Below are 16,809 nucleotides of genomic sequence, written 5' to 3'. Positions count from 1 at the left end.
GAGTAAATAAGAGCCAGTTCTTTGAGCTCATACATTTTCTGGGTCAAAAATTTGGACAAGGCCTAGAGAGGATAGCTCATCTCCGGGTATCTGGTACCTTAGCTATAGTTACTTAGACAACAGTAGCCTGGAAGGCTTCTTTTCTCCCATTTTGGTTGGGCTGGGTTGGTTCTAAAGGCTGAGTTCTGGGACTGTTGACCAGAGGACCAATAGTTAACCTCTTACGTGGCTTTTCACAGCTGAATTTCAAAGAGGTGTGACAAGAGAGAACATCTGGAGAGGAAGCATTCCTAAGGAAGCAGGTATACTGACTTGTACTGACCTAGCCTTCAACCACCTCTGCCGCTTTCATTTGGTTGTGAATACAAAGGCCAGCCAGATTGTGGGAGGTGAGATATTGCTGTGATCCTCTCTGAAAAATACAGCATGTCACAAGGGCCAGAAAATGGGAGGTGAGAGATATAGAAGGCTTCAAGCAGAAAAGGAAGAGAAACAAGACCTGAAGAATGAGATGAAAATAGAACATAGAACAAGCAGTGATGGTGGTGGGGTGTGAAGACAAACAAAACTCAGATGATTTGAAGCCCCAACAAATGTCAAAACACCAAGCAGAAAGCTTGGGAAGCAAATTGGTTTGGAAAATGGGAAGAGACTGTATTTCCTATTTATTTTGAAGATCTGATCGGCCAGACCAAAGGCCATATGAAGGCATTTATTAGTATTGCAGGGTTGGCACTGTAGAGAAAGGGTCAAGGTTAAGGAGGAAAAGTCCAAAGAGAGGGAGAAGGCCAAGGAAATGCAAATGTTAGAAACTCAGTAAGTGTTGGCTAAACTACAGAATACCACTGAGGCCAGGACCAGAGTGGCTGAGCCATAATTACTGTTCATGAAGGGGAGAAATAGCAGTCAGTTCAAGGGCATTTCCTTAAAGGAGATATCAGAGTCTGGGAATGAACACCAAGCTAGTAGCCATTGCCTAGTCAGCAATGTAGCCAGTATTTGAACTGGATCATTTTGTACCTGCATGCTAGGAGAGCACTCTACCACTAGGCCACGCTCCCAGCAAGTTTGACAAAGTCCAACCTGATACTAAAGCTTGAAACTAGAACCTAAATAAAAATGATAAGCCTCATAAGAACAGGGGGCTCATGGGTGGACTCTTGCCAGTTTTAGAGATGACTATTACTTATTTAAATTTGTTGAGACTGTAAGTCATTATGTAGCCCAGACTAGCCTCAAAAATCATAGTCCTCCTGCCTCAGCCTCCTGAATGCTGATATTAGAGACCACCACAGTTGGCTGGAGTGGCCTTTTAGATATGAATGGATATTTCTAATATTTCTGGTTGTTGGTTCACAATTGTACTGCTAAAATTAATACTTACCTATAGGCCTAAAATTGGTGCCTCAGAACAAGCAAGATAAACTTTGTCACCATTTCTATGTGGCCCTTGGTGGTGCAGTGCCAAAGGGAGGAGGGGAAAATGAGTACAAAAGCAGTTTATGGATCCAGACTGTAATTCTTGAAGTTACTCCTGGAGTAAAACCAGAAAGCAAACATCTCATGTGGGACAGACATTAGTGTATCCAATACATTATCCCATACTTCCTAGTTAATAATGTCTCCATAGACATTATTATGTGTGATTATTTTTCCAGTAATAGAAGCAGACTTGTATTCATCCAGGGAGAGCCTGTCCTGTGATGGTTAACAAGTTACCCTCTGAGAATACCATTACTCTGATTCAAAAAGCTTGGAGCATTACTTAATCCCTCTCTCGATGCTACAACTCCTCCATCTACAAAACAGACTCAGTGAGAACTGAAGTTGGGCCCTCCAGCCACGTGGCCATGAAAGCATCCTAGAAGTTCCATTGCTTGCATTTGCACTAACAAATAAGTTGTGAGGCTGCTGAGCAGATTATACCACAAACTGGAGCATCCCAGGACTTCTCCAACACTTCCTTCTCCAGTCTGAGTCTACCTACTCTATCCAGAAGCATTAAAACTAGAGGGCTGCAAAAAGAAGCTCCTAAGTTGGGTTTGCACTCTTGATCCACAGACTCTGTTTTTCATTAAATCTTTATTAGACCTATATCAAAAATAAATTTCCTACATATTCATGCCTGTTTCTGTTTTATCACTACATCCAGATCAAATTTCAAGACCTTTTTTTTAATCTTTAAAATTATTTCCAAGCTTCAAAGAAACCGTTTGCACTTTCATCTCTTTTTAAGGGAATAAATGCCACCACAAATGGGAAATAATAGGACATGGAGAATCCTTGTTAGGAAGTTCAGGTTTCTCATCATCCTCACAAAAATATGGTGAGATTCCTCCATGGAGTTCTGTGGAAGAGAGGTTGCCACCTCTCTGCTTTGTGTCAGTTTGTTAATCAGAGATCATTGGCAGGCTCTTTCCAGCCCTCCCAACCATTCCTCCAGGGCTCAGAACTAGAAACCCCTAGGGCAGAGCATGCCCTTTTTTATTTCCAAGTCCTCCCTCCATTTGGCCTTGCATGTATGCCAACCTGGGCATTCTTGCTAGGCACCCAGTAAGGATCATCACTTCTCCGTGGAATCAAAGATGGAAGAAAGCCACAAATTGGTTTTTTGAGCTTCTGCAAGCTCCTAACAAACCTCTAGTCTATGGTTTTCCATGGGCTTTCTTTATTTTTTTATTTTTATTTTTTTTTTTTTATCGGTCATGGGGCTTGGACTCTTGACCTGGGTGCTATCCCTGAGTTCTTCAGCTCAAGGCTGCCACCTTACCCCTTGAGCCACAGAACCACCTCCAGTTTTTTAATGGTTAATTGGAGATAAGTCTCTTGGTACCACAATCCTCAGATCTCAATCTCCTGAGTAGCTAAGATTACAGTCATGAGCCACCTCATTTTTTTCTGACATCAAGTGGCACTTTTCAATGGATCATTTTGAATATCAGTGGCTAAAGTAAATGAAATGCTTGATAAAGGAATTTGGTGCTATCTTTATCTAAGATAAGATCTTTGCAGGAAGGCCTACCCTTGCCTAACGATCAGCTTTTGCACATGAGTGCTGCTGGCAGAAATTCCACATGCGCTAGAATATATGTTTCAGGGACGGCCTTTCACTGGGAGGCAAGTGACCCCTACCTGGGTCCCCTCTGTCTCCTATCACAGCTACATAGCAAGACTTTAATAGGAGGCAAAGAAAGGCTTGACTGAGATCAAACTGAGATTGATGTGAGGCTTGAATATGACAAAGCTTCACCCAAGCAAGGTCCAGTCTTTATCTGACATGATTTTCCCATTGTCCTCTTGGTATGACCATCTTTTTCACTCAAAGAAAGAAGCCTAGCACCTGGGACTCACACTTGTAATCCCAGCTACTCTGGAGACTGAAATCTGGAGGGTCCAGATTTGAGGCCAGCCAAGGCAGAAAAGTCCATCTCTAAAATAGCCAGCAAAAAAAAAAAGAGCAGGACTGGGGGCCATGGCTCAAGTGCTCTAGCCACCTGCTATTAGCAAATAAGGCTGTGAGCAAGAGGCTCTATCCCCCATAAAGAAAGCAAACCCTAGTATCGCCAAAAAGGAAGAAGTTTCACACTGAGTTGTATCCAGTATCCTCTTAGTCAGAAGTTACCTCCTTGAGAAAAGAATTCTCTTTTTTCCTCCTCACTAAAGGAAATATCTGCATCATCCCTGCTAACTTTCTTTCTAAGTTCCAACTACAATTTCCCCCCTCCCAACATGTCCTTGACCACATCCTAAAACACATTGAACTTTTCCTCTCCCCCCATCCAGTCTTGCTACTTAAACTCATGATCTGCCCTCTTTCCCCACCTCAGTTTCCACAGGGGGCTTCTTCCTCTTGGAAGAAATGCTTTCCTTCTGTTTTCATCTGGTTTGTTCCCTCCCTCCATCGCCTTGCTTCATGCCCCTCCCCCACCAGCCTGGACTTCCTGCCCATGCTCCACCTCTGCTTGCTTTCCTTTGCCTCTTTGCCTTTGGAAGATTTGACAGCCTCACTTTCTCTGTTCATCTTTTTTCATGTGGTAGTTTTTCCTCCAAATTCTATTGTAGGTTTTGTTTACCCCCAGGATCTCCACTCACTCCTATGAGCTCCCCGACAGCCATCTCTACTCACCAGAAGCTTCCAGTTCCTCTGTCTAGCCCTAGCATGATACACCTGCCTAACCCCACCATTCCAGCTTTCTGCTGCCATTTCCTGAGCCACCAGCAAACAGCTTACTCTCCACAGTCCACCATGAATTCAATATTTTCAGTAAAATCCAAGTGGTCTCCTTGCCTTACCTCACACTGACGACAGCCATTGAGCAGTTCTTGCTGTCCTGTAGGCCTAAACTTTATAATTCTTTATTGAGATAGAATTTTGTCATATAGTTCATCTATTCCAAGTGTCCTGTGCCAGTCAGCTTTCCATTATTGTGATAAAACACCTGAGCAAATCATCTTAAAGGAGTAAGACCAAATTGTTGGCTCATCATTTCAGGTATCTCAGTCTGTGGTCACTTGTTTCTAGGCCTGTGGTAGGATGGAACTCACAGCCAGCGGAGGAGAGCTGCTTATGCCAAGGAGGTCAGTAAGAAGATGGAGGGCGAAAATGAGAAAGGGCAGAGAGTAGGTACAGAATACAACCTTCAAGGTGAGCTCCCAGCGACCTACTTCTTCCTAATGTTTCTACCACTTCCTGTCAGGACCTCATCGCTGGATGTATCCACTGATGAATTCAGAGACTTCAGAATCTAGTCACTTCCGAAAGCATTGACCCCTGCTGCTCACGCTGAGATACAAAGCTTTAGGGGACATTTAAGATTTAATTATAGCTTGTATCGTTTGATGTTTTGTTAGCATATTCTCAGAGTTGTGCAACTATCACCACAATCAATTTGTGTATATGTGTGTGTCTGTATCTGTGTCTGTGTCTGTGTGCCCGTCTTGGCACTTAAACTCAGGATCTTGGTACTATCTTAGAGCTTCTTTTGCTCAAAGCTAGTGCTCTATCACTTAAGCCACAACTCACCTCTGGATTTTTTGGTAGTTTGGTGGCAATAAGAGTTTCACAGGCTTTCCTTCCCCAGGCTGGGTTTGAGCCATGATCTCAGCTTCCTGAGTAGCCAGGATTATACAAGGTAACCACCAGTGCTTGGCTCTAAGGATTTTTTTCATTCTAAACATGCTACATAAGTAGAAATATACAGTCTGTGACCTGGCAAGCTGTTTTGACTCAGCTTAATGTTTTCTATGTTCACCTATCAGGAGTTTATTCCTGTTGATGATTGAATAATATTCCATTGCAGAGCAATAACACATTTTATCCATTTATCAGTTTGATGGATTATATTCACTATTTTGGCACTGTGAATAATGCACACACATGCATAGGTTCTTATGTGGGTATTTGTTTATGGTTCTTTTTGGTATACAACTAGGAAAAGGATTATAATTCCATGTTTAACATTTTGCCAGATTGTTTTTCAAAGAGACTATACCAGATTACATTCCTGTAGCACTGTATGAGGGTTCCACTTTTTCCAAATTCTATCTAGTATTTGGGTTTTTTAAGTTTAGACATTTTAGTAGGCCTTAAAGAGCTTCTCATTATGCATTTCAAGGATGGCTTTCATGAGCATATTAGCCACTTGTATCTTCTTCAGTCAAGTATCTATTTAAATCCTTTGTCTTTTTTTGAAAATTTCCCAATTTTTCTATTATCTTTAATTTGAAAATAATTTCCCCTATTATGTATATAATTTTTTGGCTCTTTTGAAATAGCTTTTCAAGATAGCTAGAAAGATATCATGTTGTCTTTACCCACTCGACTCTTTTTCCTTTCACATGTGACTATCTAGTTTTCTCATTATCCTTTGTTTAAAAGAGAAGTCTTTTGTTCACCACTCCTTTTACAAGAAAGAATCTCACTACGTAGCCTAGCCTGGCCTTCAACTCACAATCTTCCAATCTGAGCCCCACCATACCCAATTTTCCTTAGTTATTCATTTATTTACTTTACAGTACAGTAGTCAGAACCCAGTCTCATACATGCTCTTAAACCTTTTTGGTTTTGAGCAAGGTCTCCCTAACTTTGCCTCAGCTGAGTTCCACGTGGATCCTCTTGCTTCTGCCTTCTCAGTAACTGGGATTAGATGTGTGTGCCACCATATTCTAATATATCTAATATGTCTTATTCTAATGTCATCAAATAATGCCTTTAAAATGCTGAGTCACTCTTGCATAGCCATCATCATGTCCCCTCTGCCACCCACCTGACGCATCCTTATTTGTCCTTCCAGGCTCAAGCCAGCCCTTCCAGGAAGAACTTTCAGATATGAAGTTGAATGTGCGTTATTCATTTGCTCAGAAAACCTAAAACCAATTCCTACCATAAATAGCTTGGGTTTCAATGTCAACTTCAGTAACTTGGTCCCACTTATCTATAACTGTAAATCAAGGCCCCAAATTCCATCAGTGTGAACACCAGAAAGGGGGAGTCCTTTTTTTCCCCTTCACCTCCTTCCTTTTTGGTCACCACAACAAAATTCTGTAGGTCATTGAAGTCTCCTCCAAACCCCAGCTTTCTGCAAAGCTTCCCTTACCTTTACCACACTTTCACTCTCCTCTCCACTGAAGTTCCTCTATATCTGTGTGCACTCTGACTCTAAAACCTGTCACACCAATGATATTACTGCCTCCAGTCGATCTCCCAACATGCTGAACGCTATGGAGCATGCATTAAACACCATGCAAATGCAGTTTCTGATCCCTCTCAAATCAAGGAAGGAAACGGAGCAGATGAAGAATTCTTTCTAGTTTTGTGCCCCTGGCACAAAACTGATCTGATGGAGTCATTTATATTTAAACTTGACACTAGAGAAACTTTCCAAGGGAAATGGTTACCAAGCTACGTTCCCACTACCACCACAATTGCTTTTGACTGAATCCTCCACCCTACTAATGATGAAGAGCCTTATGTCAAACTCAGGAATTAAACAACCATGAATTGGTCTATGGCTTCAACAGAAAGACTGCTCCAAATCCTCAAAGTTAATTTAGAGAACATCTGATTGCAATCCCTCCCACCCACCCATCCCCCCCAAAAAAAAAAACAAAAAGGAATACACAACTTTCAAATTGGGGAGGCAAAGTTTGACCCTTTCCAAGTATAGAATTGAGGTCCAGTGCTCCATTATCAGAAGAAATGCTTCCCCCTTCCCCTCCCAGAACCACTGGTAAAGCTAGGATTGGTATTGTGCTAGGCAGACACAGCTTAATTAGTTGAGCCTTGTGAGGGAAGGGACTAGATCTAGCCTGATAAACAGAAAGGCCAAAGAAAGCCAATGAGTTCAGTATTTGTTGAGATGATCTAATCAATATAAAGGTGTGTGTGTGTGTGTGTGTGTGTGTGTGCCTTCTTCAGTAGGGTTTGAACTCAAGGCCTAAGCACTATCCTTTAGCTTTTTCCACTCAAAGCTAGTGCTGTATCACTTGAGTTACACTTTCACTTCCAGCTTTTTGCCGGTTACTTGAAGATAAGAGTTTTCTGGGTTTTCTGCCCAGGCTAGCTTCAAACCATGGTCCTCAGACCTCAGCTTCATGAGTAGTAATAATAACAGATATGATCACCAGTGACTGATACGGTACAGATTTTTAAGAAATCTATAAGCTGGAGGGGGACGATGGCAGGTTGAAGTTAAGCCAGAGGCATGGAAAGCTGGAAGGAAATGGCCTACTCAGGAATTAGGCTTGGACAGCCCCTGGGGGTGGACCTGGAAGGTGGCCCAGCAGGTCTGCCCCCGACGCGCAAAGGCTGTGCAGGTTCCCTTACCCACCTCTTCTAAGTTGTGCGGATCAGCTCTTGCTCCCAGCCAGCTGGTGAAGAAACTGAGCCGCAAACTTCCCAGCCTGGGAACGAACCCGGCTGTTTGCAGAACTGCTCTGCTGGGCCAGTCACCACCGGGAGGCTGGTTTTCGGCCTCCACGCCCGCTCCCCTGCCAGGGTGAGAGCTGGCCCCCAATTCGCAGCTTCCCCACCTCCGCCCCCAGTTGGGAGAACCTCGTGGGAGTTCCTGTGTCAATGCTGCACCAGTAACACCCACTGACAAAGGAAAGCCGATCAACCTTCCCTCCCGTGGACTCACGCCCCAGCGGATACCTCTTTGAACTGACCCCCGCCTCTGTGCGCCCCCGTGCCGTTTGGGGGCGCGCCGGCCCTCCCGGGCTCGCCAGGCTGCGCACTTTTGCCTCCCGCTAAGTCTTTGATGTCTCTTTACATTATGGCAGAGCAGCCACGCGCTCTTCCCGGGCGCAGGGCTTTGTGTAACGGAACTGACATTTGGCCTTGATACCTGTATCTCTTAGTGATTGCAACAAATTTCTAAAAATAAATATTGTACTTTGATCTCCCAGCACTGCATTTTTAATAGAGGCTCCAAACATGACTTCATTAGGAAGAATCTTTTTAATTTTGGTTTTGTTTTTCTTTCTTTCTTTTTTTTCTTTCTTCTGAATCTCTGGATAAAGGGAGGTGGGTAAAGAGCAGTTCCTGAAGGCCTTCAAACTTCAGCCAGGGTCTGGGAGAGCTGGAATTTCGGTGAATTTTCACAAATGTCTAAGAGCAGAGAGGGATTGCCCTGCGCCCAGCATTGTCCTGCAGACTTTGTACATATTAATTCTTGCAGCCATCTGCCTGTCTAGAAAGGAGCACATCTCACAGATGGAAGAAACAAAACTTATTCACCACAATCTCCAGTGGCAAGGTGAGGAAAAACCCTGGCTTCAGTAATGGGATTCCTCCTCCTCCTCCTCCTCCTCCTCCTCCTCCTCCTCCTCCTCCTCCTCCTCCTTCTCCTTCTTCTTCTCCTATTTAGTAGTGGAAGTTCTTGACCACAAAATTACTACTCTACCCTGTTAGCTATAGTGGTGGTTTGATTGGCTCATAGGGGCATTTTGAAAGAATAGTCGGCTCCTTTGACTATAAAGTGAATCGGTCTTCTTCCATTTTTTTAAAAAATAAAAGCAACAAATTCTCCGCAAAGAGAATGCCTCCCAGCTCTCAGCCTGGCCTCCCTCCAGGGAAAAGAGGCTTGGAAAAGCCCAGTCGAGCCAGAGTGGAAATAAAAGCAAAGAAACTAGACCTACACCACCTTGGAAGGTGCAGACAAGTGTCCTGGCATCAGGTGTTCACCACAGGACACCCTGGCTCCAAGCTTACATGAGAGCAACTTTTCTTGGTCCGGACTTCTCCAAGACTCAGCTTCCTGTTCGGAACCCAGAGGGACAGTCCTCCTCTGCGACCCATTTCCAGAACACCTAGACCTCGTGCTCAGTAGGAGCCCTAGCTGCCTGGTTGGTGAGAAGCATGGAATGCGAGTGTGAGGTGTGAAAAGGGCCCTTTGTAGTGAGTTCAGCGTGGCCTTACCATTTTACGAGTGTCGCTGGGCGTGGGAACGTGTGGGCCTCACCACGGCAGTGTCACCGCCTTGGGTGGGATGGTGAAGGGTGCCCCGTACAGCTGGAACACTGGATCCCGGAGAGAAGCTGACTTCTGGTGCTGAATGGGGCCACTGGGTGTTCCCACGCCAGGCCTGGGCACACTGCGGTGGATATTTAGAGCTGGTTGGGGATTCGGGAGCAGATAATGACTTCATGGAGAAGATCCCAGTGGCTGAGTGGCTGAGAAAGAATGGAGCTACATCCCTGCCCAGGTGACACACTTCACCTTGCAGTTATGTGAGCCAAGGCTGAGGCAATTCGGAGATGCCCTCTCACCCTACACACATACCACACACACACACACACACACACACACACCCCTCCCTGTACAGTGAGGCCCCGAGGCATCCTGCTGGACTCTCCCCCCCCCCTCAACTTCTGGAGTCCCCTCCCCCCGTCCCCAGCAGGATGCACTGTGGGTGGCCAACAAAGTTGCCTGGAGGTAGTGGGGAGAGACACCACCTGGACGGAACTGGGGAGGAAGCCTGGTGCCCGCCTTGATGAACTTTTTCTTTCCAAAGCGATTGAAATAAGACTTCCTATCGACTCCCCCCCCCCTCTAGAGAAGCCTCTATATGATTTATGGTTTGTTGAACAACAGCAAGAAAGGCTTCCTGGGCACTGGGTGGCTCGCGCCTGTAATCCTAGTTGCTCAGGAGGCTGAAATTTGAGGGTCAGGGTTGTAAACCAGCCGGGGTAGAAAAGTTTGTGAGATTCTCATCACCAATTAACCACCAGAAAACCTGAAAGTGGAGCTGTGGCTCAAGTGGTAGAGCGCTAACGTGGAGCAAAAATACTCAGGGACAGCTCTCAAGCTCTGAGTTCAAACCTAGGACAATCAAACAGACCCACGGAGAAAGAGGAAAGAAGGAAGGAGGGAGGGAGAGAGGGAGAGAAGGAAAGAAAGAAGGAAGGAAGGAAGGAAGGAAGGAAGGAAGGAAGGAAGGAAGGAAGGAAGGAAGGAGTTTCTGGTCAGCGTTTTACCGCTTTTTCCAGTACTTTTCTGGGATCCGTTTTGCTATGTACACTAGTACTCGTATCACCGGGGATGAGCAGAGCTCGGATAACCCCTCCCCACGCCGCTCCCAGACCTGGCTGCTAGGCATCGTAAGTATTTCCCCCCTGGAGTGTACTTTACAGCTTATTTGGCATCCTTTCCCTCTCATTTTCGAGGTAAACGCAGGGTGGGCGTGTTTCCACGTTTACTTTTTAGAAAAGTTGTGATCTAAGGAAAACTTCCGTGGTGCTGTGGGTCCCGCGCCCGGGTCCGCCCCGCCTCGCCCCCGGCGCTCGCGGTGGCACGCAGTCTTCGCGGGTGGGTGAACGTGTGGTGAGGGTGCGGGGTGAGCTTGGGGAAAAGTTAGCCTCATCCCAGTCTCAAAAAGTGCCTGGCTGGAAGCTGCAGGCAGATTCCTCGAGAGATAACAAAGACACTCTGTCACTTTGGGCGCTGCTTTGGTGCAAATCTTTAATTGCAAGGTGGGGGCGGGGAGATCGAGTGTCTCCAGCAACCAAGCGCGAGTCTCCAGGCGGCGAGGCCCCCTTTGATCAGGAAAATCCAATTATTTGTGTATATACATTTCCCACATAGTGATTACTTCATTAATTGTCCCGCCTTTATCTCCTCCCTTCCCATCCCCCCTAATAATCAGTTCTTTTATCCAGACCAACAAACACACCATAGGAGCTTTGTGGATTCAAAGGATTTGCTTTCGCTTCTGAAAGAGCCGCTATTCTTTGATGATTGGGTAGCGGCAAACTTCAAAGCCATAAATCTTCGCTCTGACTGGCTGGCGGCCCAGCAAAGTCCTTATCAAATTCTTGGAGGTGATCCTGAAGCGCTCAGACCGCGCGCGGGGCGAGCGAGCGGGGCGCGGGAGTGGAGGACGCCGAGGCGCGCTGGGCGGCCGTTCGTCCTCGCCTTCGGGTGTCCATGCCTCGGTGGCGGCGCCCCGCTTCGCAACCAGCGGCCCCCGAACTGTAGCCATGGCCGCGGTGGCCGTCCTCCGGAACGACTCCCTGCAGGCCTTCCTCCAGGTCAGGACTGGGCCCGGAGGGGGCGGGGCAGGTGGGAAGGGCCGTGCCCTGATGTCCCGTGGTGATTCGGGCACCCCTCATTCGCAGAAAGACCCCTGCCGGCGGGCGCAGTCGGAGTCAGATTTAAGGGTGTTTATGCCACCTTGGAACCTAACTTGGGGTGTGTGGCCTTTTCGAGAGGGACGCATGGATGGGGGGCGGGGGGACGTCCATGATTCAGGAGTGGGCTGCCTCTGGGCCTGTACTACTGCGTCCCGCCGAGTTCCGCCCGGGGCCCGCCTAGGAAGAGCAAGAGGGGAGCCGGGGAAAGGGGAGGTGCAAAGATGCCACGGAGGGCGTTTGGGCGGCCTGGCTGTGGGTGTCTGCGGAATGGCCGTGAAGAAACCGGGAGATGTCCATCGGACCCCCTTTCTCACACTCCCATTCTGAGCCTTCCTTAAAGATTAGCGGGATCCTCTTTGTACGAAGTAGTTTAACGTAAGGCTCCCGCGCGCTCCGCTCTTGGCGCCAACCCCAAAAGTTTTCTGGGACCCGTAGGTGCGTGCGTGGGGTGCAGAGATGGGGGGGCGGCCGGGCGGGGGAGGGACGGAAGTATAATAGCAGGCGTGGCGGGCAGGCCCGGAGTCTGCGCCGGGAGCGCTAACCTTTGTGTCTTCTCCGCCCTCCCTCGCGGCGGCCCATGCAGGACCGCACCCCCAGCGCCTCCCCGGACCTGGGCAAACACTCGCCCCTGGCGCTGCTGGCCGCCACCTGTAGCCGGATCGGCCAGCCGGGTGCCGCGGCGGCCCCGGACTTCCTGCAGGTGCCCTACGATCCAGCGCTGGGTTCGCCCTCCAGGCTCTTCCACCCGTGGACCAGCGACATGCCTGCGCACTCGCCGGGCGCCCTGGCGCCCCCGCACCCCAGCCTGGGCTTGACGCCGCAGAAGCCGCACCTGCAGCCGTCCTTCGGGGCCGCGCACGAGCTGCCGCTCACGCCCCCGGCCGACCCCTCCTACCCCTACGAGTTCTCGCCGGTCAAGATGCTGCCCTCGAGCATGGCCGCTTTGCCTGCCAGCTGCGCGCCTGCCTACGTGCCCTACGCCGCGCAGGCCGCGCTGCCCCCGGGCTACTCCAATCTGCTGCCCCCGCCGCCCCCGCCGCCGCCGCCGCCGCCCACCTGCCGTCAGCTGTCCCCCAACCCGGCCCCCGACGACCTCCCGTGGTGGAGCATCCCGCAGTCCGCCTCCGGCCCGGGGGCCTCCGCGGTGCCCGGGGGCAGCCTGTCCAGCGCCTGTGCCGGGGGGCCCCATACCCCACGCTTCCCGGCCTCCGCGGCCGCCGCCGCCGCCGCCGCCGCCCTGCAGCGGGGCCTGGTGTTGGGCCCGTCGGACTTCGCGCAGTACCAGAGCCAGATCGCGGCACTGCTGCAGACCAAGGCCCCCCTGGCGGCCACGGCCAGGAGGTGCCGCCGCTGCCGCTGCCCCAACTGCCAGGCGGCGGGCGGCGCCCCCGAGGCGGAGCCGGGTAAAAAGAAGCAACACGTGTGCCATGTGCCGGGCTGCGGCAAGGTGTACGGCAAGACGTCGCACCTGAAGGCGCACCTGCGCTGGCACACGGGCGAGCGGCCCTTCGTGTGCAACTGGCTCTTCTGCGGGAAGAGCTTCACGCGCTCGGACGAGCTGCAGCGGCACCTGCGGACTCACACGGGCGAGAAGCGCTTCGCCTGTCCCGAGTGCGGCAAGCGCTTCATGCGCAGCGACCACCTGGCTAAGCACGTCAAGACTCACCAGAACAAGAAGCTCAGAGTCGCCGAGGCCGGCGTCAAGCGGGAGAACCCGAGGGATCTATGAGCCTCTCCCGGACGCTGTGGCGATCACTCCAGCCTAAGGGCCCCCCTCTCCGCCCCCCGCCCCGGGCCCCCCTACTTCTCAGCACCAGTGCGGGGCGCGGAGATCCCCGGAGCCTGCCCACATCTGGGCATCTGGCCTAAGTGAGACGGCTGCACTTTTCCCACTGCCCTCTTCCAGGGTGGATTCAGGCTCCCAGCTTCCCTGGCCCGAAGACACAGTAGGCCAGAGCCCCCGTTGGGAACTGGTGCCAGCGGGGTCACGGTTAAGAGCGCTGGATGGTGTCAGGACGAATCCAGAAGACCTCACCGTTGCCCCCACCAGGAAACCTGCAGTTTGGGGAGTCCTGCCCTGGTCCTTATAGATAGGACACGCAGCTGAATAAAAGCGGAGAGACCGTGAGAGAGATTGAAACTGTTTCCACCGGGACCGCTCCAGGCTTTGTACAGGTTATTTAATAATAGCGTTGTTAAAGAGTAATTATAATTACGACGTTAATGTTTGTTTTGTCCTCAGCTCCACGCAGAGCTACAGCATGATGTGTCTCTGTAAAGCGATCAGCGATTGCAGCGTGAAAATAAATCTGTTCACTTTAGGGTCACCTGGGAAAGACCCCGCAGAGCTGGTCTCCTTTGATCTTTCCTTCCTCCAGAGGCTTTACTCAGCACTCAGGTTTCATCCGACAATGCGCGCTTCCTGTGGGCTGCCCGTGTCAGAAGCTTCATTTGCAAAGTTCTGGGCCTGTCTGTTCCACGCCTTGACAAGAAGGGCAAGTTCAGGTTTGTGGTAAAGAAGCAAGGGAAAGATTCCCCCCCCCCACACACACACACACATAGCCTGATTTTCCCATGTGACTTGAGGACTTAACTGTCGCATTTCTGTGACAAGTTTCATACCTGCTACGCATTTGGTACCAGTTCCTTTTCTTTGGTGAATCCCCTGCTGCTTTCCATTTGTTGATGATCTCAGGACAAGTCAGTGGTGGGGGCCGAGTTTTCTCCTAGTAGCTAGTGTCAGGAGACAGAGTAAAGACTCAGAGTCTGTTCACAGGGGAGATCTTGGAGAGTTACAAGGGTAACTACAGCACTTCTCTGGGTCCCAGACAACCCAGCAGGTAACTGTTCAGGTGCCACTTATTTATCTCAGCCCCGGGACATAGGCAAAAAGTTGTCTTGTTTTCTTCCTCATCCTCTCTTTGCTGCTGAAATCTAAAGTCTAGTTTCCTGAAAACCACCTGGAGCTTCCGGGTTAGGCCAAGGAAGTCCCATTTGCTGTTGCATGTTGGGTTTTCTTTTATTAATCACTGATAGATTTTTCTCAGGGAGGAGCCATGAATATTGATAGCTTGGCAATGTGGAAACAGGATTTTTTAAAAATACTGGGTTTACTGCCATTCTCTAAACATTTAAAGTTTACAGGGTTTTTTCCCCTCCAAGTGTTTCAACTACTTGGACATCTGTAACATTTGAGTTTTAATTTGAAACTTGAACTTTAACAGGGAGTTAGACCTTTTTTCTAATTCGAAATTAGAAAAAAAAGTTTAAAGGCCCACAGCCTGTTAATATTTTAAGCAAGCATCATGAATGCCACATTTCAGTGCATAATCTTTTAATGATAAAAGTATACGTAAATTTATGATATTTCAGAGCCTACAAATTGCTGTTAGTTTTTGTTTGAAATCAGACTAAAGGGTGTGAAATCTTAAAAGAAACTGTGGTTGTTCTTGAAATTTGAAGATTTCTTTAATATTCTTAAGAAATAGCATTTCCTGGGTAATGTGGGACAGGCTGTTGAATGATTTCTGGAAATTATTTGCTTTGGGGCCATTTCAACATTTTGGAAATATTTCATGACAAATGAGAATTTGTTTGAGCAAACTTTTCAAGGGGGTGGCAGTTTGACCAGCCAAAGTAATATAGCAGCTACACCGTAATATACATATAAGTTTATGCTCTTAGTCTAAATATATTCTAATTAATTAACTTTGATAAGAGTATACATGTAAATATAAATTAGAAGAGTTACAGAAATTTCCACTCTCACAAAGGTAGAGAAACTGTCACACCTGACACCTGAGATCAACTTCAGAGTCTAAGAAGATGCCTGGGAGTAAAAAGACCTAGGGTTTTGTAGTTTCTCATTTGAGAGAATGTCTGCTAGAGTAAGAAAAATGGCAATTTTGAGACAAATCTCTGGTGGTTAATGACAGCTCTGGTCACTTATTTAGTATTCAAAGTGTTGAAGTTAAAACTCATTTGACAAGAAATAAGTAAATGTGAAATTTAAAATCTTACCTGATGACTTGTTAAAAAATAGTTTTTTAAAATAACTTTGTAATTTATGAGAAAAACTAGATAAAATACATGGAATTTATCAAAGTTAAGGTAGATGTGATTTTTAAAACAGAACCAAATCATTTGGTGACTCTGTTAAGCTTTTGAGGGGTTCCACTTAACTGAACTCACAGATCAAAGCACAGTAAAAGTAATCTTGACTTGGTGCAACTGAAAGATTGTCACATATGCAAATCTGTGTTTCAATTGCTTTAATCTACAAGATACAGTCTTGTGATCCTGCCCAAGTGTAGGAAGGCAATTTCATGTTTATACTGAAATTAAGCTAATAAATATTTGGAAATACAATGCAAAAATGTGTTAGAATTTACAAGCTGTTAAAATTGCTGCTCCATGTTTAGTTTCAGAAGACTGTAACCAGAGTATCCCTCAGGAAATTAAAAACTGTTTAAAATACACCAATTTGAAGGAAAAAAATGGTAGTTATGCATAAATTGGCATACTCAACCAGAAATTTTAATGAAATTCAATTACAAAGTTTAGAAATTGATTATTAAATATATTATTAAGTACTATTAAGTATAAACTAAAATTCATTTTAATTGGAGTTTGCTAACATCAAAAATAGCAAATTTAATTCTTCAACTTTATCCCACGTTTTAAAGACTACAGCACAGTTCAAGTTTTGTAAACTAACTGAATATGTTAATGATTGCCTCAAAGGTTACAAGACCTTGTACTTGTTTTTTTAAGCACCTTTTTGGATAGCATGCAGATATGGTGTCATGTTCTAGAAAAAATTAAAATTAGAAGTATTTTCAATTTTACACTGAGTAGATAAATGAACCATTTTAGACAAGAACTTAAAAATGAAAACCAACTTTAAAAAGAAAAATTGAGGGGCTGGGAGTTTGGCCTAGTGGTAGAGTGCTTGCCTAGCATGCATGAAGACCCGGGTTTGATTCTTCGGTACCACATATATAGAAAAGCCAGAACCTGTGCTGTGGCTCAAGAGGTAGAACACTAACCTTGAGGAAAGCCCAAAGACAGTGCTCAGTCTCTGAATTCCCAAGACTGGCAAAAAAAAAAAAAATAGAAAGAAAAAAAGAAAAATTGAGTTATGCATGTATTAATTTGGAATTCTTTCTGAACTTATTA

The 16,809-nt window shown here is 47.2% G+C and overlaps 1 protein-coding gene across 1 annotated transcript; it reads left to right on the top strand.

The window, feature by feature from the left end:
- The first annotated feature begins 11,478 nt into the window (after positions 1–11,478).
- Sp5 (Sp5 transcription factor) lies at positions 11,479–13,959 on the top strand. Its single transcript, XM_090343089.1, has 2 exons — positions 11,479–11,529; positions 12,215–13,959. The coding sequence occupies exons 1-2, from the start codon at positions 11,479–11,481 to the stop codon at positions 13,358–13,360; spliced, it is 1,197 nt and encodes a 398-aa protein (XP_090199215.1). The 3' UTR covers positions 13,361–13,959.
- The last annotated feature ends 2,850 nt before the right edge of the window (positions 13,960–16,809 follow it).

The sequence above is a fragment of the Megascapheus bottae genome, chromosome 12 (genome assembly GCF_031878675.1).
Source record: "Megascapheus bottae isolate mThoBot1 chromosome 12, mThoBot2.hap1, whole genome shotgun sequence".
Taxonomy (NCBI): Eukaryota; Metazoa; Chordata; class Mammalia; order Rodentia; family Geomyidae; genus Megascapheus; species Megascapheus bottae.
The sequence above is the reverse complement of the archived record's forward strand: the minus strand, read 5'-3'. Positions and strand labels throughout refer to the sequence as shown.